A 24,261-nucleotide genomic window follows, 5' to 3' on the forward strand; every position below is an offset into this window, starting at 1 on the left:
GCTACTAATCAGTGAATGAATACCACCCTTGTTGGGGCATTAACGACAGATCACATTCCAGCTTATGTGAGAAAAGAACAATTTTGTACAACATGCTGGAAGGCAAAAATGTTTGAAGTGCTCTCGTCAGCTAGTCAACGAAGTGTGAGGGAGACGCAAAAACTGTTTGAACACTGGGATAAGTCTTTCATTTGTTTCCTTCAGTGGTAATGTGTAACAAAACCCAAGCTGGGTCTCACCTCCACATGCCCGCAAAACAAGTGTGTGAAGTAGGTGTGAAGTCAATGTTGGGCTCAGTTTTGGGTAGTTGGAGAAACTGATGTGAGCATCTCCCTTTTTCCTAAAGGGTTTTCCAAACACTGCATAAGTATCTGACAAGAACTCCGCAAGTAAAGAAAGGATATACAGAGTGAGCCTCACGCATTTATAAATTTTGGAACTCAAATTAACGCCTAACATGCTGACATGAAAGTAATGCAATTAATCAATTAATTAACATTACAAAAATTGTCAATAGAATTGTCATAAATTTCCAATTAGTAGGGATGTGAACTTACTGTATACAATTTTGTCTCATGTAGCATATATTTATTTCAGCCTTGTCTCAGTTCAGGGTCTGCATCATGTGCAGGTGTGACCAGCCTTGTTGAATGAGACATGTTGGCTGCATTGGGAAAAGGAAATACTCTGAAAGTTGTGCTCCTCCGCTGTATACAAGCAAATGCAGAGTAAAATCCAATCCATCATTCAGTAGCCTATAACAAGGCGTGAGGCATTAAAACTGTAAGGAGCTCTTCTGGTACATTCAGTTTAGAACACTAACACTATGAGTTGCTTTATGAGTTTCACGTGGGAGACAACCAGCGCAAGTAAAGATCAAAATGGCTGTGTATGTTCAGAAGCACTACGGAGCAGTGTCTGTGAGTGACGCTGTTACTAGAATCTCCAAAGGCACGGGCACAGGTGAATGAACGTGATCCTACTCTGATTTACTTGTGAAGAGGAAAATTCAGAAATACAAAAAAAAAATGTTTCATCAGGACCATCTGCATCAAGACCTTAATAATAAGAGGAGTAAAATGTTGAGGAAAGCATGTAGTTATTTTAGCAAGAAAACAAGAAGGCGTAAACTACTTTGGCACATGAATGGAAGTAAGGCATCTGTATCATTGAGTATCACTGAGTTAAAAAAAAAGCTGATATGAAGCATTGTTACCAACCGGCAAAAATGTCAAAACAGACCTATGTAGAAAATAAGCAAGCTTTTACTGTTGAGTGTCTGACAGCACGCTCCGCTCTCGCGCTGCTTTATACTTGCAAAATAACATGTTCCAGAAAATAGACAAAAAACTTGGCCACTTCACAAATTAAAGAAAAAAAAAGAGATACCAATACTTAATGTTAAAAAACAGATCCGAGTCTGTCATTGTGTCACAATGTTGACCTGAATGTAGATATTGCGATGGTGAGGAGCAGGGAGAGGGGGGAGATGTCCACACTCCAGGCTCTGGAGCCGCGGGCACTCATACCTGGAACACAAAATTTAAAAAAAATAATTATAAAAAAATTTGCTGCAGCACCAACACTTCAGCTGAAGTTTTAGCTCTCACATATTCTTTGTAACATAGGCAGTCAAAATAAGGCGAGTTCTAGACATTCTAGCTGGAAACCCATTTTTATATTACAATTAGATTGAAGATGTGTTTTTTCAGAAGTGGGTAAAAAAAGTGACTCCTTCTACAATGGTAGGAGACAACTGTCTTCCTGTTATTGGGGGGTTAAGATTGTGGTGCCAGAAAGTAAACAAGGTAACATGGAGACCAGTGACAATGTTAACTAGTGATCTCTTTTACTTGTGAATGACATGTGTGTGCTGAGATATTTGTGGCTAAGATAATGACGTTTACACATGTGTCATGTTGGCACTGCAGCTGACTGGAGCTGCAACCAGTGGAGTCATTTGACCCAGGAGTGAATACAGATTATATCCCTATCCACTGAAGACAACTGTCAGATCTGAGTGTGTCTAGATGGGATTCCTGTTCAGAATAAAAGGGGTTAATAATAAAATGAAATATGAGGGATACTTAAAACATAATAATGTTCTCACCAGATTCTGATAAGTGAGTAGATTAGCTCTTCTCATAATCTCCAGGAGGAAAATATCAAATATAACAGGTGGTATAAACAAAGTGTTCTGTTTTCCCTGCTAATGTCTTTAATTTCAGTTATCCATAAGCTCTCTGGGGGGGGGGTAGCCTATTTTCAATTTTTGAAATGTAAAAGAAAAAGCCAGCGTTGAATTCTATCTCTCTTAACTGCTGTTTTCAGGGATTCAACAAAGAACTTTAACAATGCAAAGCAGCATTTATAGCAGTAAAGGAGCCCCCCTGGAGTCCCACAGGACAAGTAATAGCATCTAGTAAAAGAGCGAGTCTGCGACAGAGATGGATGGCGCTGCATATTTCAGCAAACTATAAGCCCAGAAGAGCTCGATGGGGGTGGCTGGGGACATGAGTAATGGTGAGTCAACAGAGGACAAAATGTCCCTGTCAAATTTAAAAAGTGTTAAGTGACTTTATTTGCAGAAAGAGGTAAATAATAAAAAAATAGAAGATCTGAGAGGTTGGGGTCTCTCTGAATTCAGTTGTCAAATTTTGACATTTTCCCGAGTGTCTCCAGAAAACAGGAGCATCAGCATATTTCAACAGCAGAGCAGCAAGCCAGATTTATTTCTGGTGCTTTCTATTTTTAACCACTATCACTTTAAAATGCCGAGCTTACTTAGTTGGTGGATTCGTATGGGGTCTGATGCCGGGCCCAGTCCTCCTTCACTTAGCGTCTGAACGCGGATAATGTAGTCATCGTCGTCCTCGGGGAGGATCAGCTCCGCTGTGGAGTTTGTAGTTGTGATTGTGTTTACCTCTTTGTGTCTTTGTCGTCTGTATGACAGCTGGGCAGAGGACAGACACAAGTTGGGTGACATGTTGTAAATATGCATTCATACAGCCTGACAGCTGAAAAGAAAGGTCCACATTTTCACTCAGGAACAAACACGTTACTGCGAGGCACACTGAGAAAGTAGAACTCACTTGATAGCCTGTAACTTCTGACTCTGACTCCATCGCCACCACAGGTTCCCAGTAAAGAGACAGGTGAGAACCAATTAGGGTCCATTCAACATTCAGCGGTGGTTGGGCTGGCGCTGCATGATATAAAGACAATTTATTTTTATATACCGTACATTTATTAATACTATTACATCAATAGAATTATCACACTTTCAATTCTTGAGTGTGTTCCTGACACATATTAACATTCTTCGACATTGCAGCTAAGAATAACCTTAATTGAAACCCTTCAGTTTACACCTTTTATAATCAGTGAGGTTACAGAATCAAACGCCTGTGCTGCAGTATTGTGTGCTGACACTTACGAGGCTTTTTTGTGGTGACATTGATTGCAGGGAGGAATGGGCCGGTGCCTGCTGTGTTGAAGGCGCTGACTGTTAGGAAATACTGTGTATTTCCTGCCAAACCACTCACTGTGACTGAGGTTTGGTTCCAAGGCACTCGCACCTTCCCCATGGTCTCTGGTTTAGTGTCGTCTTCCCAGTACACCACCTATATGGGACAGGCAGCATTATTAAGTTCTTTGTGAAATATGGCTGTGGTTGATATATTTTTTAACACACATGGCACAGTATAAGCATGTGTTGTTTCTCATGTCTCGTGAGAAAAGTGTTTTTTAAATAATGGCCTCGGGATGCATACTCTGAAGAGAGAGCATAGTTTTCTTCCTAGATAGCTGATCTGGCAAAACAAATCCTCGGACTGTGAAAGAATGGCAAAAAAATTAGGGTGGAAATAAGTCAATGTTATGAAGGTGATAAACATGTCGCTAATCTTCCTAACCATCAGCCAAATAGAATCCATCTTGCACTTCTTCACTTCTGTGTCATTCTTCCTTCCTGTGTCTGATGTTGACATTACTGAGATAATTCAGATATGAAGTGGCACAAAAGATACTTTCCCAGAGGGAAATACTGAAACAAGTTTGGTTTTATTGCATAAAAGAATAACAACAACATCTCAGATTAAAGTGCTTTGATCACCCTGATCATTCAGCCAGGCACAAACAGACAAAGCAATCATGCTGTCCTAGTTTTTGAAGGTAAGATGGAACATAATTAACTGTTTTGGGGTTTTTATAAATTTAATGCAATATTTTCTTTTTTATTTAGAGAATAAAAAGAAACTACAACTACTTGAACCCTAATGATACTGCTACAAGCTTTTCATTTCTAGTGAGGCTTTTCTTGGGGTTTTGACATGAGGTCTGATTTAGTATTGCTATCATGGAAGTCTGTATTATGATATCCCGTAAATAACAGCTACATGAAAAGGCATGTGGACAGGCAATTTTCTTTTGTTCACTTGAGAAAGCTATGACATGTTTTCCTGTCGTGTTGGTACAAAGAACTGTATAATTTTGGCGATACCAGTCGCCCAACTGAAACAGCCATTTCCATGGTGACGCAGAGTTTGGAAGTGATGGCTCTGAGGAACAACACGGGTGATGACAAGCATTTGAATTGTGTTGTGTGTGATTTCTATTTCCATTTACAAGAGTAAAATGTACCTCATAGCCCAGAACCCTTTCAGGGGTGAAGGAAAGAGCCTGCCAATTCACCTCAATCTCAGAGGCTGAGACACTTCTGGCCCAAACTCCCACTGGCATCCCACTTGGCTCTGAAAACAGACAATAGGAGACTGAGCACTGCTGCCATCTTCCAACAGCACAGAGAGGAGCACGGCAAATCTCTTCAATTTTTACATTTATAACTGCACAGCATTCTCGGTGATCTCGACTCAGATTAATCATCACACACAGGTGCTGCTGGTAAATAGACTAACACTACACCACAGTGACCCCCTCTCAGCATGCTAAGAGGCAGCATGGATCTAAATGCCAACAGGTTTTTTCTTTGGCACAGCTATTGAAAAGAGTAGTGACATTAGGCAAACTGACAATTCTTACATAAATGTGTTGCATAGTGACCCTTTTCCTACCTTTTCTGTACTTTTTTTGGGGGGAAAATTTCTTGTGTGTTTCCTTAAATTTCCTCAATATATCAGGCACTTACAGGATGCAAAGAAACCACTTTCCTGATCTCTGTCCTTTTCAAAAGCAGAAAAAGCTTTGCAGCTTTGCAAAGACCCCACTCGCATTCAATCCCTTACCTATCTCTGCAGAGTAGATGGTGACCACGGGGCTGAAGGGACCCTGTCCTTTGCTGTTGTAAGTGCCAACCTTAACATGAAATGGAGAAAAGGGCGCGATGCTGTCGTTGCGGTATACATAGCGCGATGCACCAGGGGCAGAGGTGGCCACATGAGTCCAGCTAACTTCTCCAAAGGCGCGGAAAGCAATGATGTAACCAAAGCTCTCACCATTCTGTAGTTCTTCAGGAACAGGCTGAGAGTGAAACACAAAACTATAGTGATATTAAAACATATACAAACCACTCTCGTTCACGCCACCGCCGGGCTCATCACAGTGCCAAAAGAAGCACATTGCTTTTACCCACCTGGCAGAAAGAAACGAGCAGTAAAATGCCATTAAAATATCTACACTCATTATAGGACATCTGTGCAGCTTTTGAAACGAAAAGTTTTTCTGCATTTAATGAAATGAAAAAGTCAATAGCTCAGCACCTAATGACATTATTCTTCACTTTTCTGGCTTAACAACAATTTATCACAGATCCAAGCCTCAAAAGAAATAATAACAAAATCTGTGTTGTGTTGTTTACATCGATACTGCTACTTACAAGCAGGCTCTTTACGATGAATTAAGAGTGACAGGGGTGCCAGACTTCAATTGACCCCAAATTTATGGCACCCACAAGCCCAACAGCACAGGTGCTTTGATTCGGTAAGTAATATTAAGCACCTCAAATCAAGGAAAAAAACAGCCTAGACTATACTGTGAAAAGCAGACGGGAACATAAGACCGATGACTTACCTCCCACGTGATGACCAGTTCAGATCTGCTTCCACCGCCTCCACCCACATCACCTGGTGCTGCATCCGGGACTACAAAACACAGACCCAGTTTACACCTCCACATAAAACCACTTATTAAACGGAGCAAAAAGAAACTGCAGAAAAAACTGTAATAAATCCACTGTACCTGCATCCTCTGTCCTGGTCTTGACAGACACAGGGCTGGGTTCTCCCACCCCAACACTGTTTTTAGCCAGTACGCGAAACTCATACTCGACCCAGGCATTGAGGTCTACAACAGTGGCTGTCAGTGTGCTCCCATCGATGACTTCAGGGACTGGAAACAGAAAACATTATACACACAAAGGTTATAAAGTTAAATAAATGATACTAATATTAGGTGAGCTTTGATTGTGAGGTAAGGCATGACTGTTATTGCACTGCTGTGTACAACGTTAGCTTAAAATATGATCAACATTTTATTGAGACTTTGGGGCAGCAGCAGCACATGTTTGAAGCAAGCCATAATCTCCAGGGCTGAGAAATATGGCCAAAAGATCCTTGTTAGGCCACTTGAGACTGAGAGTGAGGGATGAGTCAATCTTCCTAGACCTCAACTTTACAGCAGAAATAAACATGCTTAAAGCATGCTACAAAAACTCAGTTACAGGTCTTAAATTATGCGTATTAAGGGTGTAACTGAAAGCAAAATTAATAGAGAGATTATTATTAGTTACAGTCAGGAACTACCTAGATGCTAATGGCCATGACCAACACTCTGAGCTTCAATACAGCACATATAGGTGATACCAGAAGAATTAATTTATATTTATATACAGTCTTGTATTGCCTTGGAAATCATTTAAAATTGTGTTACCCTCTGGTGGTGTTCATTGTTTTCTCTCAGATGAGACTTTGGTTTTATTCTCTGCTAATTTCTAAGTAAAATATCCACATCTGTCTTTGGAAGCTAAATGTATTTTGGATCATTGTGTAAAATGTGCACTACAGCAGAGTGAACTAAAAAAATGAGCCTTAATGAGCTAACTATGGTTAAGTGTCAAAGAAAATTGACTTCCTCTTTGCAGAGTGATTTTGCCAAAGAAATATACTGTATGTATGTATATATTCAACCTTTAGAACCAGAAGCAGATGAAAAAGACACTGTTTTTTTAGAAGGTCAGAAAGTGGTTTAAATGAAACAACATAAAGGCAGCAGCAATGACCTCTAGGCCTCTTGAGTTACCCCCTGAGTCTCTTCTATCTTCAGAGTCCTCATTCTGCAGCTGACCCTACACTCTGACCTCTCTGCCCAGCGGGGAGGAGAAATATCAGAACTTCCTTGTGGGGATCAGTGACTTATTTAAAATATCATCACATGTGCAATAAGGGGAAAACTTCTTCAAGTGCTGTGTACCTGTGTTAACCCTCTGCCAGCCCACAGTGAAGGGAGTTCTGGTCTGAATGAGGTAATTGGTGATGGGGCTGCCGTTGTCCCTGCCGGGGCTCCATGCCAGTTGCGCTGTACTGTCTGTCACCTCCTCCACCGTCACAGAGTCTGGAGGGCTGGGGGGGCCTGGCTCAATCACAGGAACATAGGACACTGTGAGGCATTCACACATGCAGAGGCACAGACGATGCAACAGAACACGGATGGGAATGTGTATGCTCACACATTCTGCAAGGAAATCATGAGCGGCACATATATTTGCATAAAAGACACACATCCACTGAAAGGATATCGCTATATTGCCTTTATTCGATCTTAAATTCCAGAGAAAAGCTTTCAGTTGGGAGGGAGTAATGCCCTTCAAAAGGAATTAAAAGTTAATTCAAGATTTATCCTCCAATGTTCACCCAACTTGTAATCCTTCCCTTTCATAGTCCTCCTGGTAATTGATCGATGAAACAGCAGACATAAGTAGATGCAAAGAGTCAAATTAAAAGGTAAAAGATGAAAAAGGACTTGCTGCCCCCAAGAACTAAAGTTTTATCATTTATTTTCATTATCCCACCAATTAAGCGGTGTGATGTTTTAGTTTGGCCTCATCTACTGTTTCCTGTTCTAATGAACGTGTCGGCTCATCAGAAATAATAGACCACTAGAGAGCTGTGAGACAGAGAACAGAATAATAACGCCTCTAGCTCTGCTCACACTACTCACAGTTCTGAAGTGTTTTCTAATCTGAGGTAAAATATTCTAATTATTTAAACATTAAATTATTATTTCAGTGATCAATCAATGTTCTGGAAACAAAAACAAATGGTTTTGTGAGTATTGTTTGTGTAGTATGTCTGTGGTATATGTATAGGAATATACACTAATGAACCACTGGACTATTTGTTTACAAAAGCTCTGAACTCATACATTTGGCCATGGCATTAAAACCCTGGCTTAAGAGATATTGATCTGTGTAAAACCCATTAGCAAGTCTTGATTAAAAAAAAAATTTAATACACTGGTCTCATTAATACATATTAATGGGACACACGATCAAGGATCAATTCCTTATCCTCTTAATTATATTTCACTGGCTTGAGGAAGGAGGGTGCTGTCAGCATCTCCAGGGTGTTCAAAGAATCTGTTATTAATATGGACAGTCTATCTGAGCTTTTATTATGAACTTGGCACAGAGAAAATTAATATCTGTCTGTATTTACAGGCACATTAATGTTATTTTGATCTGAATGAAATACTAGCCACATTTGTAAAATGTGCCGTGACACATGTTAGAAGTGAAACTAACCAACCGTGATGAAACCATAGTGATTATACCTGTGCCGTGTTGTACTGTCTGTGGCAAGGTGGATCTCTACACCTCCCAGGATAATGATGATGGCACAACTGTCAAACAACCATGAGTGCGCACCAAGTGGTTTGAATGTTAATGACCATGATGTTATCCCTATACAATGACCTTCTCCATAACCACCATCACCACCCAGTGGAGTGTTTGTGAGGCATCATGAAGTGGCATCTGCAACATTTTTTTCACTGCCATTGTAAAAAGAAACAAGAACCAGGATCATCACTCAAGAGTCTTTGTGTCAGGAGTGATTATCATTGACCTTCAGGGCTGCGAGAGGAAAAGAGCACAACAGGATTGCCTGCAAAACTATTGAGCAGGCTAATATACATGATTGCAATAGCATGTCTATTGCACATAAAAACAACAATCAGAGCAGCAGAGTATGATCATAATTGTGCTCCTGCACTCGCAATGACATAATCTCATGGTGTTGACGGCATTAATCCCATTGTCTTGACAATAAAATAATACTTTTTAACATGTATATGTAGTCACTGAGGGAAACTAGATTCTGAGTCTCTTACAGGTTACATGCAACTACAAAAATAAAAGCCTTTAGAAAAACTGGTAAATATCTTAACCTACATGTCCAGGAAATAATATAATTCAAGAAAAACTGAAAATTTCTATTTCTTGTAGATTAAAAAATGTAAAAATGTATGCTTCCTGTAAATGGGCAAATACTGAAACCTTTAATGGAGAAGGAAAAAAATGAATAGCTAACTGCTAACATAATAGCAGATGAAATTGATGATTGATAAGTTTGTGTCCAAAGCGAGGAGTATACAAGTTATACAGCTCTTATTACATGCAGTTCAACTCTTTAAACGTTCAATAATTTTTCTGGTATCTGCGTTTCGGGTAATTAAATATTGCAAGTCAGCAAGGTCTGACAAAATGCCTTTAGTGTGATCATCCATAACCTGGGCCCCAAGGAGGCAAAGAAAAGACTGCTAAACATTCTGTCCTTTTTCCACAGACAGTGCTGACTTTGAAATTTTTAATTACCCACAACAGATACAGTACAAAATGTATTGACTTCACAATTTCTGCATAAGCCACAAACAGCAGAGCAGCATGTATGAGCCACCTACACGAAAATGTAAAATGATTACACTTCTTTTAAATGTTAGTAGTATTGTTGTTGTTTCGTTGATTAATCATAACAAATTGAAATCAACTGAATATGTTACAACTGATAACTTTGAGGTGCAAACTATGGGGTAAAGCTGGTAAAACAGTTGCATCTTCACCAGCTACAGCAAAGCTGCCACACTGATGCAGCTGAACTGGCTTTGTAGTAATGTCTTCAATATCAGCTACAATGCCAATTTTCTGCAAGTCTACATTTTACTGACAATATTTGAGGAGGCCCATGAACAACCGGAGGAAAAAAAAACCCCACTCCATCTCACTACGTAAACATTAATTTTGAAGCACAATCATTTTTTGGTGATTCATATTCTGTTTTTGGTGCTGCAGGTATAAAGAGAGCAAAGGGGTATCCATACAGCACAATGCCTGCCCTACTTAGATCATAATACTCCAATTGACATGTTTATAGTGATAAAGAATTGTTATCCTCCCTTACTGTTTTTTTTCATCCAGCCTCATTCTTTACAGCACAACATCGAAGCCATTTGATCCAAACAATGAGACATCCATGACAGCTGCCATGAGCAGGAAGTGTAAATAATGCACAGTCTGTAAGTTTGACTGCAGTCAGTATCGGCCTCATCCATTTCCCTGGCCTTCATGCTGCTTCGGCTTGTTTCCACTTAGTCCTCAGCCATTTGGAAAGGAGTGCTCCAGATTTTCAACGTGCCAAGCTGAATCATTGGTGGGTATCCCTTACAAGATAAAGATATGGATCCAACCTTTTCAAATCTTGACACCAAAATCATCCCTCACCACATCTGACATTTAACATATTCGTGTAGCGTCAATTTGCTGGGTTATTTGGCGTATCGATCTGAACCAGAAACAGCCCTCCTCACACCACATGCAATGCAACGCAAGTTGCTCTGTTCTCCCCAAATGTAGATCTCGACAACTGAGCACAGACAGACATCTAAACACTGCACTGTCAAGCTACAATATTGAAAATTGGTCAGTCATTAAAATGTATTCATTTTTGTGACATTTTTTGCTTCCACAAACATCCAGAAAGTCAACATATAGTATACATTTGATAGAAAAAAATAGCAAAAAAAGAATTAAAGAAAATGTAAGTAAATATTACACAACCTAAAGGTCTGCATTTTCTATGTAATGACTTCAGCACAGCTTGATTTGTATTTTACTCCCCCTTTACAGTTAATTTCTAATTTATCCTGGTGTTTTTTTTACAAAACCAACTCATTAAACAACCATGGCTGTAAGCTTTGGTTTAATTAGTGACTGCAGAGCAGAGAGGAGGTTTTCTTACCTTTCACAATCAATACAGCCACGGCTGACAGGCTCTCCACATCCGTGTCCACCACACAGATATATTTGCCCGCGTGGTAAAGCTGAATGTTCCTGATCATCAGATCGCCTGCTGTTCTCTACCAAAGAGGAAAGAAAGCTTTATGTAGCATGAAAGATAACAGACCTTGTGATGGCTTATTAAAGAATGAAGCGAAGCATATATAAGGTGCAGTAAATAGCAGATCCTGTATTTATTTAGCTGGGACTTTACAGGGGGAAAATCAGCTGAGAAGAATGTGTGGATTCATAAAATGTGTATGAAATTGTAAGCAGTTTTTTGTGTCCGACAAGGTCTTGGCTCTTACACATGTTTTTTTTCAGAGGTCATCACTCTGACCTTCAAAGACTAGGCTATTACTACTGAGTTCGGCAGGAATTTTTTTTTGTTTGATTGGAGAGAAAGAAAAAGGCCCTCATCTGAGAGGACACCCGTAAGCAGCAAATAGTAAATTAGTGTTGAAATCATTCTCTTGGCATTGGCAGGAAAACGTGGCAGCAGAGCCAATGTGGTTTAATTATGGAAATTAAATTCCCTGAAGCAGCAAAGTTAAGTTGATAATCTCTTTGGACTGGGGACATCCTAGCATTTCTGGGAGAGGAGTCTCTTTGCAGATAAGAATATTGTCAGTCAAACACACACACACACACACACACACACACACACACACACACACACAAGAAGAATGGTTAATCTTGAAGGGTGTGAAGGAAGTGTTTTGTTATTTGGGTCTGTGCCATGCTTTGATTACTCAAAAAGACGCCTCTAATAATGTGTATTCCCTTCCTGTTACAAGAGGCTGAGCGGCAGGCCATGTCAAAGCAAGAATTTGAGGAGAATTCTAGGCCAACCAGAGTATTAAAAAATAGATTACATCAGAAGGCTGAGCTACAGTAAAGGCAGTGTACTCAAAACGATGACAACCTGTCAAAACATCTGAGAAACCTGTGCATTACCTACAAGAGGATTTTAATGTAGGATGTCTATTTTGACACAGTGACTGTCATGTTTCCATTCACAAAAAACACAATTGCAATCTTCGGGGTTCTGGATGATCTAATAGGACTTTTTTTTTACATTCCCACAGCTTATTCTGGCTCCAAGGAGACTTGCAAAAAGGGATGGTCTCACACCAACTGCAGCAAAACTAGCCACAGTAAATCTCTCCAAGAAAAAACATGGAGTCTGACCACAAGCTGTCCCTTTTAACTAATGGCAGGGATGGAGGGAAGCAAGATAGGAAGAGGTGCCAACTGCCCATTCGCACATTCTAAAAACGTACGACTGAGGGTCACTCACCCCGCCCACTAGCTCAAAGTGACCGTCTCCCTTGGCGATGAGCTGTCCATTGAAGGCCCAGGAGAAGGAAACATCAAGGACGGGGTCACTGGTGACCTGGCAGGGTAACACAATGCTCTCGCCCACAATGATCTCCATGTCCACTGGCCCCTGGATGATTCTGGTTGGATCTGCCCAAGAAAAAAGCATTGTGCAAAGGAGAGGTTGTCAATCTGACATGGAGCATGAGGTATTTTATTGCAAGGAGATGAGCCGTCCTTTGTTGCTGTTCTGAAACAGAAGCACACACTGGATGCAATACTTGTGCACAACAACACGCACCGTAATACACTGAGTCACACCTAGACAGCAGTGTTTCTGATATTATAGGAAGTCATGAAAGTCAAATAATCTGCGATAACATGAAGCCTGCCATCACTAAAGTGGCGTAATACTTCAGCGTGACACTGCTTGCATAATCTTCTGAAATCCTGATAGCAATTACAATACGCTGGGGATCAGGGTAACTTTATGTAATGGGCCGGTCTTTGCATCAAGTAGAAAAAAACAAGGGGCGCTGCTTTAAAGTCTACTATAGCAATCATTCGGCTAAGCCTTCTGTGCTTCAAAAGTCAAGATAATGAATCTTCAGGAATACAATAAAGAACACAAAGGAAGAGGATTTTCACTCTTACATCTTACCTTACATAGAGGGATAAAACATCACACGTAAAAAAAAGTGTGGCCACACTTCCTAAGCTAGTGCTAATCAATGTCTGGGTCAGGGCTTTGTCGCTGACTGCATTATGGCTGTGAAAAATAATCTAGTAATATAAAAAAAAAATCACTGGCCTTGGGCAGTTACAGTGGCAGACAATATCATTCAGCACATTAATAAAACCAATAAGAAACTCAGAGAACACTCAACTATCACTCCATCGTAAACACAACTCATCTATAATACCACCTCACTAAGGGTGTCATAGCCAACATGCAGAGTACTTTCATTTGCTGCAGTAAATTTGTTGTTTCAACTGCTTTGAGGGAAATGATTAAGCATTTTGTCAAACACCTTCTCAGTGCATTATTGCAGTTGTTGCAGAAAGCAGCCAGATAAAACAGCTCAATCAAACTAAACTGAAAGCTGAAGTTCCACTGAACTGAGTAAACGTTACCACCCTACAAACAATTCTGTGCTCAGTCCCTCCTGAATAGAAACTTCACGAAGTTCTGACAAACCGCAGAGCAAAACTTAAAGTGTGTTTATGTTTTCTACCCACCAGTTATTGACCCGAGTGCTTGCGGTACAGTAGCTCTCTCTCTCTTGTGTTAATCCATACTGAGCAATAAATTCTGCTTACTAAGTGGAGTGCACAACAGTCTGCAATTTAACAGCACAGCTTACCAGTAACAAGGAGCCTTCCAGTTGTACTTGACATGCCAAATCTATTCCTAGCGAAGCATGTATAGCTGCCTGCATCAGACTTGCTCACGTTGGCAAGCCTCAGTGTTCCATCTGGGGAAAGTGTGATCCTATAGGGGTGTACAAACACAAAGGGTAGCATGTAATCACCTGTTTCTTGATTTGAACCATAACCATGGACATGAGTGAGCACAACGTTGATTAGACTAAATTAGGTTTAGACAGAGCCAATCCTTTGAAAATTTGCACAGTGACTGGCAGTTCCAACCTGTCATTGGTGTGGATGGGCAGGTTTCCTTTCTTCCATAAAATGCTGGCGATGGGATAGGCCTGGGGTTTACATTCCAGAGTCACTGTAGTTCCTGCCTTGGCTTTGAGCAAAGCTCTGAGGACGTTCCCTGTGAAGTCTGGAGGAGAGGCTGGTGGGGAAACAATAAACTTTAGTGCAGGACTGCAGCAAATCTCACAGCTTCAGTTTGACAGAATCATTTGATGAAGAGAGACGTTTTAAATGTTTGTAAAAGAATCAAATAGATGGCGATCTTCAATCCATTATGTTAGTGTAAAAAGGTTTTCTGAGGATTAAATAATAGTTTTAAGCTTGTTTTGCAGTAAAACATTCCTTATCTATCATAGTGTCCCCCACACAACAACAACAAAGTTAAAGGTATCATGAAGGAGAAAAATATTTAAATGTGTTTGACCACACAAAACCATCTTTTGTGACCCCATTATCCACTAATCCAGACAACCTTTAAAAATGACAGTAAGATGACCTTTAAGATTCTTTGGCAACAATGATTTGAGGATTTAAGAACATGATAAATGCCATCTTACCTAAAACCATTAGTTCAGCAGCAAAATATATGACGCCATGTTTATTCTCAGCCACACACTGGTACATGCCAGCATCAGATAATGTCAACACTGACACTGACAGGACTCCATCCTCCACATGGATTCTGTCCTGTGAGGAACAGGATAAAACAAAGCCATCATTGAGGGAGGTAAGTTGTGTCCAGTAAACTGTGAGCCACTGTCGATGTGATCAAATCAGGTTTTTGTTTTCCCAATCTGACCCTGTTTATTTTCTTACTATCTTGTCGCTGCTAGCAGTTGTTTTTTCCCCACTGTCAGCTGTGTCCAAATACCAGTAAATATGTCACAGCCACCAGACTTACCTCTTTCCAGTGGTCCCTGAATGCATCATGTGGCTCAAACATTTTAGATGAAACATGAAACATCATCTTTACATGTTGCAATTACAAATTTCCCAACAGTAAACTACAACATTCCATAAAATACACACAACACTGCACTTCTCAGCACTTGTAACCAGCTGTCATGATAAACTTTACATTCAGGACTGTTGCCTCTGCAGGACAAAATGACAACTAAATATCTGTACATAATTAACACTATTGGTGTCTGCATCTCCACTTACATACAGTCTTCTAAAGATTAATAATTAAAGAAATTCAGCATTTTAACTGTGACAAGTTAAAATGTGTCAAGCCTGAGTTCTCTCTTCTTCTAGCCATGATTGTGCAGGACTTCATATTGCAGTGAAAAATGAGCCCACAGTGACTATAAATGTGACAGGAGCAAAACAAATGCCCTGAAAATGCTTTGGGTTCAGGGAAGTACTTTTCATCAATAGCCATTTATTGTACATATGAAGCTAAAAACGTATTATTTCATCTTTCATGGTAAAAAGTTAAAGAACTAAACCAAGTATAAAATCGCAACAGTTTCCTTATTAAAAATAAAAATGTATTTTAATACAGGCAGTTTAATTCAGAAGAAGTACGCCTCACCCTAAGCAGTAAAAATTGTTGAAGTCAGCTAGCTTTAAATCACAGGCCATGTGTATGTACTTCTCGGATCATCTGGGTTAAGGTATGCTGCTATATATATATTCAATACATTTCAAGTCCCTAAATCTCAAGGGGCTTAAATGTGCAACATAAATAATGAAAAACCACCAGTCTCATGGGCACTACACTGATCCACTCACTAAGACTGTGTAATCTGCTAAGGTAAAGTAGAATGAGAGACAGTTACATCTATGTCTCATCACAGACACACCTTGTTTGCATTCTCTTCTCATCTCACTCTAAATTGCATTTTGAAAAAAAAATGTGTTTTTACGCTGGGGCTTTCTAGAATGAACAGATGAACTGAAGCTGAAGATTAAGTCTTTAAAATAAAACCTTTGTAGGTGGCAGAAGACAGGCAGTCATTTACCTCTGAGAGGAGCTGTTGGCCGTTCTTCAGCCACGTGTAAGTGGGTTTGGGCTTGCCATTTGCTCTACACTCCCAGTAAAGTCTCTCCTCTATGGCCAGGGCTGTGTCCTTCATGGTCTGGATCCACTGGGGCTTGGCTAGGACACAGAAACATCCTTCAGTGAAAAGGACAGTTTCTGAGAAAGAAGTGGTGTCTCATCCCAAAATAGTTCAAAGGAATGCATGCATTGGTTGGCAGGTCAAATCAGTGGAAATTAAGCAAATAAACATCGTTTCATTACAAAAACATGTCAGCAGCCTGTGGCAACCTAAGATTAACATTAACAAACAAGACAACAAAGCTGGAAGCTGTCATGACTGGTGAAGAGTGGTGGACCTCAACACCCACCACCAAACCTGTCACCTTAATTCTGTATATAATAAATTTAACCTCTGCCTGTGTCCTCTCCAGCACACCTCTCCCTGCACCTCATCCTTATTTACAGCTTTTCAGGAAATTTCATGGCTAGAGTGCTATGCTCATAATAAGCACAGCTCACTTCGCAGGCACTGTACATACTGTCAATTCCAATTTCACAAGTGTCATCTTTCACAAATTCACAGTGAAACACAGCAACTGAAGCAAGCTGAGAATCCGAGATGTAATAACTACAGCAAAATTAAAACCAACAGTGTTTATTAACAGGAAGAAGGCAGAGACTGTGTTTATAAGACCTGTTAAAATCAGAGCATTTAAAAAAAAACACAAAAAAATTGACATTGTTCTTTAATCAGTTGTCCCAGGGTAGATAAATATAATACTTCTTAAATGACCTTATGTTTACATCTACCTTAATTGTAATTATATGAAAACAACCCCAAGTTGTGTATCGTAAATGAACACACAGACAAATTTACAGACACCTTTCAATGGCTATTAGCTTTTCTATGCCATCTTTCACCCCTTGGTTGGAAAAATGTCTGTAACAAAAAAGAATTCCTCCCCTCAGGGATAAACATGGGGAATTCTGATTCTGATCTGATTAAGAGCATTCAATAGTAAATAATTTAAATACTTCTTTTGACTCTTGACCTTTTCTGTGACTTGAATATTAACTATTATGACAAGTCTAAAGAAGTAAAAGAGCCCACAGTACCATAAAAAGCCAGCCGACCAGTAGCTGTGTTCTTTCCCATCTTGTTCTCAGCCACACACTCGTATCCTCCTGTGTCATCCTGTTGAAAACTCGGGATCTCCAGCACAGCATTGGAGTACTTCATTTTGACTTTGCTAGGGAATGGGACACCATTAGCCCTCCTCCAGGTGATTTCTGGGACAGGACTGGAAGAGATATAAGAAGTCAACCTCTTCATTGCGATTCCTTTAAACTTAAATATTTGTTGTCACCCAGGTTGCAGACAACAATCAGGCAATAAGGTGCTTGATGGGGTGTTAAAGCATACTTTGTGTGTGTGTGTGGCAGATGAACAATTTTAGACTTAACCCTAACCCTAACCTAATCCAACAACACAAAAAACAGTCTCACATGGCTTTCAGACCAATCACAGCGTGATGCCACACTCTAAGAAATATAATTGCCACACTAACTTTACTATACTGAAACCCGGAGGTTTCTTGTTTGGAATGAAAGACTGCAGAAGATTGAAAACAGGCTTCAAGAAATCTAGCTTACTTCCCAAGGGCGAAACACTCCAGCGTAACTGTTGATCCTTTTGCGGCGGGTACATTGTCTGGGAAATTAACTTCTATTTTCGGCTCGTATTCACCCATCACTCCTATGAAGAGCAAGCAAAAGAACTTGCTCAGTTCTTCCATTATTCATGACTTACAAGCAATATGGCTGGCATTATGGACCAAACAATAGCACCGTAAAACCAACAGAGGAGAAATACAAGACACATGAGCAAACATTCTCTCATGGGTAAACTCAAAGTAGTACATCACTTAAGTGTACGGCCACTGGAGTGTAGTGAAATAGCAGCTAAGAATAATTTAAAAGTCTTCTTGGTGGAGAATATGTGAAATCTTTTTTCAGCCAGTGATTTTTTTATCTATTATTTCAAAGCTTGAGTGGGTAGTTTCCCAACCTAGGGTGTTTCATTGTTTATATCAGTATTCAGGGAAGACAGTCAAGATCAGGCTCAGAACATGATGCAATGGGATTTAAATTTATGCAGCTACATGTACAGTACACTGAGTGGAAACTAACTGGTTGAGCCACCAGAACACTCAATGTAATGGTCCAGTGACGTATGACTTATGTTTAATTCATTCTGAAGGCAATCTTTATTCACTCTTTCTATGAAAGTATAAAAGAGAATAGAACAACGGGCCACTGAGAACAGGCCTAAGAATTCATGTAAAAGCATAGGGAAAGCTTTTAAAGGGAATGCGAATTATAAGACAGCAAAGTCAGCAAAGAGGAGATTTGGGTGCTTTGTTTGCTGGCCTACATTGAGGAACAACTATTTACTTACAAGCATTAGCACTCGGTGACTCAACCACAGTGAGGCACAACAGGACAAAGAGCACTCATGCTGGCACGATGATTAAAGCTACCTTAAAATGAGAGGTCTCGAATACAAGGCTGACAGACGTACTTGTCAGCCATAAGCTGGGTCTTACCGTCTGTCCTGAGGATCAGAGACGTTGGTGAGCTATGGACCTTGCCCTTTGTGATGCTGTTCATCACCACACAAGTGTAGTTACCGACATCAGAGGGCTCCACCTTGGCAATATAAAGGTTTCCTGTCTGCTGGGAGACGAAACGCCGATTGTCTTGCTGAACAAAGTACGGGTACTCATTGAAGACCCATGCATAAGTGAGGTCTATAAGACAAACAAAGATGCAGGTAAGCCGATCACTGACACAGCATGATAATTAACGTGATTAAGAGAATTAGATGTGATTATATGACGGCTAAGCACTGAGATAATGTTTTATACTTTGTCAAAACAAAACTCTACACTACAGTGTCTGGGGTTAAGATGAAGAAGACTGAGGGTTTACCTCCTGAGGAAGTGGGCGTTCCACAAAGCAACACCACTCCTTGTCCCTCTCGGACTGACACTGCGCTTCTGGTGTGAACTTTGAAATGATCTAAGTCTGAGGGGGAAAAATAAAACAAAAAAGATCACCACAGGAACTCACATGTCAAGGGAGCTGAGCTGAGTAAAAGCTTTCAGCAAGACACTGACACAACCCCTGAAGAAAACTGTAATGGGAATTGCACGGCAAATGCCCAAGAGAGGGAAAGAAAGAGGACTGGGTGAGAGAAAAGAGAGTTCACACAGAAATAAGATGTTAGATATTAATTTTCTAATGTGGGAATGAGGCTGTTTAAGAAAACTGTAATGACATGATGGGAGCAGCTGCAAGGACTTAAAACACAGGAAATAGTTGAAAAAGTGGGTACACAAGTAGACACTACTTATTATTATTCTGCAGCACCCCATCCAAATATTTCTGAGACATAATAATAATGCTTTCCCACTTATTTGCCATGCAGTTATCTTGAACATGTTTTCACTGGGGGACTATTTTCATTTGAAGGTGCAAACAGGCTTCTATCTTATCTGGTGTAAGCAAGGCAATATTTCTGACTCGTTGTGAAAATATTCTTTTTTTTAATGTCATTACTGAGTTTTTTTCGGCACCACAACTTTCAGCAGTGAACTTCTATAAAGCTTGTCTAAAAAAACCATGGCCAGAAATCACAAGTGAAGGTGTGAAAAGATATTCTTTCGAGAGCTGCACGATAGCAAACCTTAATGAACGGTATATAAATACATTTATTTGAAATTTTTCCACAAACAAATATGTGATGTGAAAGAAATTCATATGTATGTGCATATGTGCAAGCTTGTTCTTATGGTAGTGCCTGTGAAATACAGGGCTATGCCTGCACTGTAGCTTTTATTTGCTCGCATTACTCCTGCTTTCTTGTTGTAACAGTACTAACGCTGTACACATAGTGTTATCTTCAGGCTTCAGTGCTTATTAAGACATTCCTCAAACACCACTTTGGTTGACTACCACAGTACATATAATCATTTTTCAACAGAGGAAAACAACACACAGAAGTGAAGTAGACCTGTGTTTGCATGTAAATGCGCGCTCATCACACTCACACCATTCCTATGTTCCATTAACATTTAATGAAGCCTCACAAAAAAAGTTGTAGCACATTAATAAATACTGCAAATACCCCCATGCTCACACTTGGTGTGCATCAGCAATATTTGCAGTAAAGTGCGGTTACGATTCCACGCCTTTTTCTTAGTAAAAAGTACAACTTACAGGCAAACAGCAGACTCGCTCTCCTGCTGAGGATGGCTCCTACAGTGTTGTAGGCCATACACTGGTACATCCCTACATCCTGGTAGCGGTCCAGACTGCTTATAATGAGGTTGCCCCCAGACAGACGCCGCCGACGATCCAGGCCCAGATTTATGAGACTCCCATTCAATGACCATCTGTGAGGGCAAAGACACCATCAGACGCTGGCAAAAATGCGCTGTCCATTTCTTTCTAACAAACCAAGGTGGTCTGACAGGAGGTGAGCGGAGAACACAGCTCACTGTGGTAACTCACTCGGAGTAAAAAATATAATGTGTAAAGTGTGATTTTTTTTTCCAGGCTAAATAAGCAGCTTTCTGGTCCTGCCATGTAAATACCAGAATATAGTCATGTGCATGCCAAATTTAAAGTGACAGTTCACCAGAAAATTGAATATATATTGAATATATTGAATATATATATATATATATATATATATATATATATATATATATATATATATATATATATATATATATATATATATATATATTCAATATATTCAATATATTCAATATATATTCAATTTTCTGGTGAACTGTCACTTTAAATTTTTTTTTTTTCTTACATTTTTTTTTACATTCATAATACTGCAATGTCCATACAGCAGTCCATTGTTTAGCTAACAGATGTTGGTTATGTGTATGCAAATTTCTTACTTATGTTTTCTTTCTGTTTTTATTCTTCTCTTCTTTATTTAGCTCCAGCACTTCTTGCTGCTGCAGCTATCCCATTTTTCCCCACAGGGATCATTAAATTTTAATCTTAGAGTATCATACACAAAGCTGTCCTCTGCTATTTAAGGCGAGCGGAAGATAAAGGTTTTAGAAGCCATCCTAGATATTATCATCAGTCTAACCATAATCACCTCTTCTCTGTCACATTATATTTACATAATGTGACATTACTCCACCTTTGACTTCTCATTAGACTTCACAAAACATTAGCGTTTGGCAAGAGGTAACACTGAGCTGATGTAACAATGGATGCCTTTTAAACTCGTTCTCACTTACATCTTCCCACAGTTAACAGGCATGGGAATTCAAAAAAAATAATACTTTACGCAGCAGGTTCAGATTGTACCATCAAATAAATGAGGCACCTCAAAGAACTCTTAACAACACAAGGTTAATTTATTGATTCATACAAGTCCTATTAATTGTTAATATAAGAAAATATTTCTGTTTCATTCTCTGCCACTGAAACACTCCATCTCTTTTTACATGCTATTCAAAACTGAGCACGGATGGGTTCAAGGACAGAGCACTTTTCAAGAATGTTCCATCATTTTTCTCTGAGCACAGAAAATAACTATTTCTTTCAGTCAGCCCTATTCTTCTGTTTTGCTTTCCTTAAGTGGAAATGAAAGACGCAGGGGCAATAATAGCCACCTTTCCAAAAGCTTTCAAGTCTAACCTTCAAAATAATTTCTTAAAGAATGTATTCACATCGCTGAATGTTGATGAGTGTTTGTTGCCACATTCTAGATACTTACACTTGACAGCTTTGTGACAGTGTATATTGAGATTAACCCTGCTATGTCTTACGGCTCCACAATGAATACATACAACAATTGGATAGAGTAGTGACACGTGCTCTTTATCCTGGTTCACTGTTTTCACCTCTTTCTGACCTGTTCTGAAGTGCCTCTGCTGTTCAGGGGTGCCATGAACATAGCGCAGGTGATTGAATAGCGACTGAAAAAAACTGAATTACTCAGCTTGAAACTCATTTTATGAACACATGCTGTATGGACATATGACCACAGAGAAACTCTGGTTTTCCGTAAGGTCCTGCACTCCAGAACCACAGGATTTAAAACCTCAGGTCATGTAAAGGTTAGACAAGTCACCTTCTGTTTAATATAGCATCGCTTTTATCACCTGCCATTAAGCAGATGCATTTCTATATAAGATCAGGGTCTCTTCTGTGGGTTGCTGTGTGCTTACTATGGAAGTCTCATATCCCTGTGAGTGACAGGAGTGGCAGAGGAAAGGGAAAAAGAAGAAGGGGGGAGGGAGCCGTGTGAGCCCATTTACACTTCAAGAGAGGATCCAGAGAGGTGCTGAGGGCATGCAGAGCCTCGCACAGCTAGCCTGACAAGACACAGTGTTAAACATGCTCATCTCACCTTTAATCAGTACATGGAAATACCTGGTCTGAGGTGGGGACTGTGAAACGCCTGAAATAATGAGCGAACGTACTCCACACCACTATCATTGGGCTCATCTGTGCTCGCTGTGCTGCAGTAATTCCGACGCTGAACAGCAAAGACACTTGTAATCAATGCCTGTTGACGCCAACTGGTGTCTAGCAACCTGCATTGGTCTCCTGGTGTTATTTTTTTTAAAGAGACGATCATTAAGATGCTACACGTGTGTCACTAGGATACTATCTGGTGAGACAAGAGGCAGATTGGCAGTAGTCAATAGGAATTAGCGAATAATGACACCACTGCTCAGAGTGTCTGTATGCATTTTGGTCTAATGTGGCGAAAATGAACAGAAGAAAAACCCCCTTCCTTTCCCACATGAAGACTATACTGGCTTTTATACTATACCTGGTTTTGTCCATTTTATTTTTTTTTAAACTGCAATGAAAATATGCTGTTTTTTATAAAAGTACTGCTCATCGTTTCAAACTTATTTTCATAAACTGTAGCTGATTATGTCTCCATGCACCCAGCTATTATGTTTCACCCACTGATCAGAGTATTTTACATTACACAAGGTCTTCCTTTGACAATGACAGTTCTGAAAATAATTTCAGGGATGACAGCGAGAGGAGCTGGGAGAAAGTGCAAGTTAACTGCTAATTATGATGCTGCATAGTCAAACTTTAACATTATGAAAACCAGGATTAATGAACTGTATTTTTCTTCATACTCCTTAAAGTAAAAGTGTTCTTACCTGTACTGAGGAGGAGGTGTTCCTTTAGCATCACAGGTCAAAGTAGCTTCTTCTTCTATAGAGTCAACAGGAATAAACAAGTCACCTGGCTCCATTCTCCATCGAGGACCATGGTATGAGCCACTGTCAAGACAATCTGTTTGCAAAAAAGATAACAGCATGTAGAAAAGGAAAAAAGGACCATTTTCAAAGAGTCAAACTTCCATTATCCTCTGTTGTACTTTGGCAAATCACATGGTGATGGTGGAAAGTGGAAATAAACAGCCATTTCAACGGCATTGTAAGCTGAAATTGTTCCAGGGATTAAAAAAAACGCAACTATACGTAAACATGATCCCAACAATTTTTTTCATCACTTACAAATTACTCACGAATTTAATTTGTATTTTTCTATTTGCTGTGACTGTAGAAGAGAGCTTTTTTATGTTTCTTCTTGGTCAATTTTAACAGAATGGAAAGCAGCTGAAATTACTTAAAAGCGGCAGAGAAAAGAGTATAAAAGAAAATGTCTCTCCATCAGGTTACAATCACAGTGGAAAGAAGAAGAAGATTGAGAGCATTGTGTCCGTTTCGTGAATGGTAGTCAATACTGAGGAGTGTTCCTTTAAACCTGGGCCAACCTATCATCTCTGACATGATTTTTTTGGCATGTCACCTATCATCTGGCAACTGTAAATGTCCAAATGTGAAAAAAAATCATTACTCACATAAAAAGGTGGTTTACCTGTCAGACAGTCTATGATTGATAACAGTAGAAGCTGTTTCCATGGCAACGTCAT

At 39.7% G+C, this 24,261-nt stretch overlaps 1 protein-coding gene across 1 annotated transcript; it reads right to left on the reverse strand.

Annotated features, from left to right (window-relative positions):
- Positions 1-1,431: 1,431 nt before the first annotated feature.
- On the reverse strand, positions 1,432-24,261 carry cntn3a.2 (contactin 3a, tandem duplicate 2). The gene is made up of 22 exons (XM_028409778.1): positions 24,207-24,261; positions 23,483-23,618; positions 20,535-20,710; positions 19,245-19,340; positions 18,860-19,063; positions 17,907-18,009; positions 17,370-17,554; positions 16,234-16,370; positions 14,824-14,953; positions 14,255-14,405; positions 13,969-14,096; positions 12,585-12,754; positions 11,247-11,364; positions 7,426-7,584; positions 6,196-6,345; positions 6,028-6,098; positions 5,244-5,478; positions 4,642-4,751; positions 3,437-3,623; positions 3,093-3,205; positions 2,785-2,953; positions 1,432-1,529 (listed from the first exon to the last, which is right to left on the reverse strand). The coding sequence occupies exons 1-22, from the start codon at positions 24,259-24,261 to the stop codon at positions 1,432-1,434; spliced, it is 3,081 nt and encodes a 1,026-aa protein (XP_028265579.1).

The sequence above is a fragment of the Parambassis ranga genome, chromosome 7 (genome assembly GCF_900634625.1).
Source record: "Parambassis ranga chromosome 7, fParRan2.1, whole genome shotgun sequence".
NCBI classification, from domain to species: domain Eukaryota; kingdom Metazoa; phylum Chordata; class Actinopteri; family Ambassidae; genus Parambassis; species Parambassis ranga.

Coding starts and splice junctions, on each gene's coding strand:
- cntn3a.2 (XM_028409778.1), bottom strand. CDS start 24,261: ATGACGTTGCCATGGAAACAGCTTCTACTGTTATCAATCATAGACTGT. Junction 3,624..4,641: donor AAAGGGTTCTGGGCTATGAG/GTACATTTTACT, acceptor TGTCCCATATAG/GTGGTGTACTGGGAAGACGA. Junction 3,206..3,436: donor TGTCACCACAAAAAAGCCTC/GTAAGTGTCAGC, acceptor TATATCATGCAG/CGCCAGCCCAACCACCGCTG.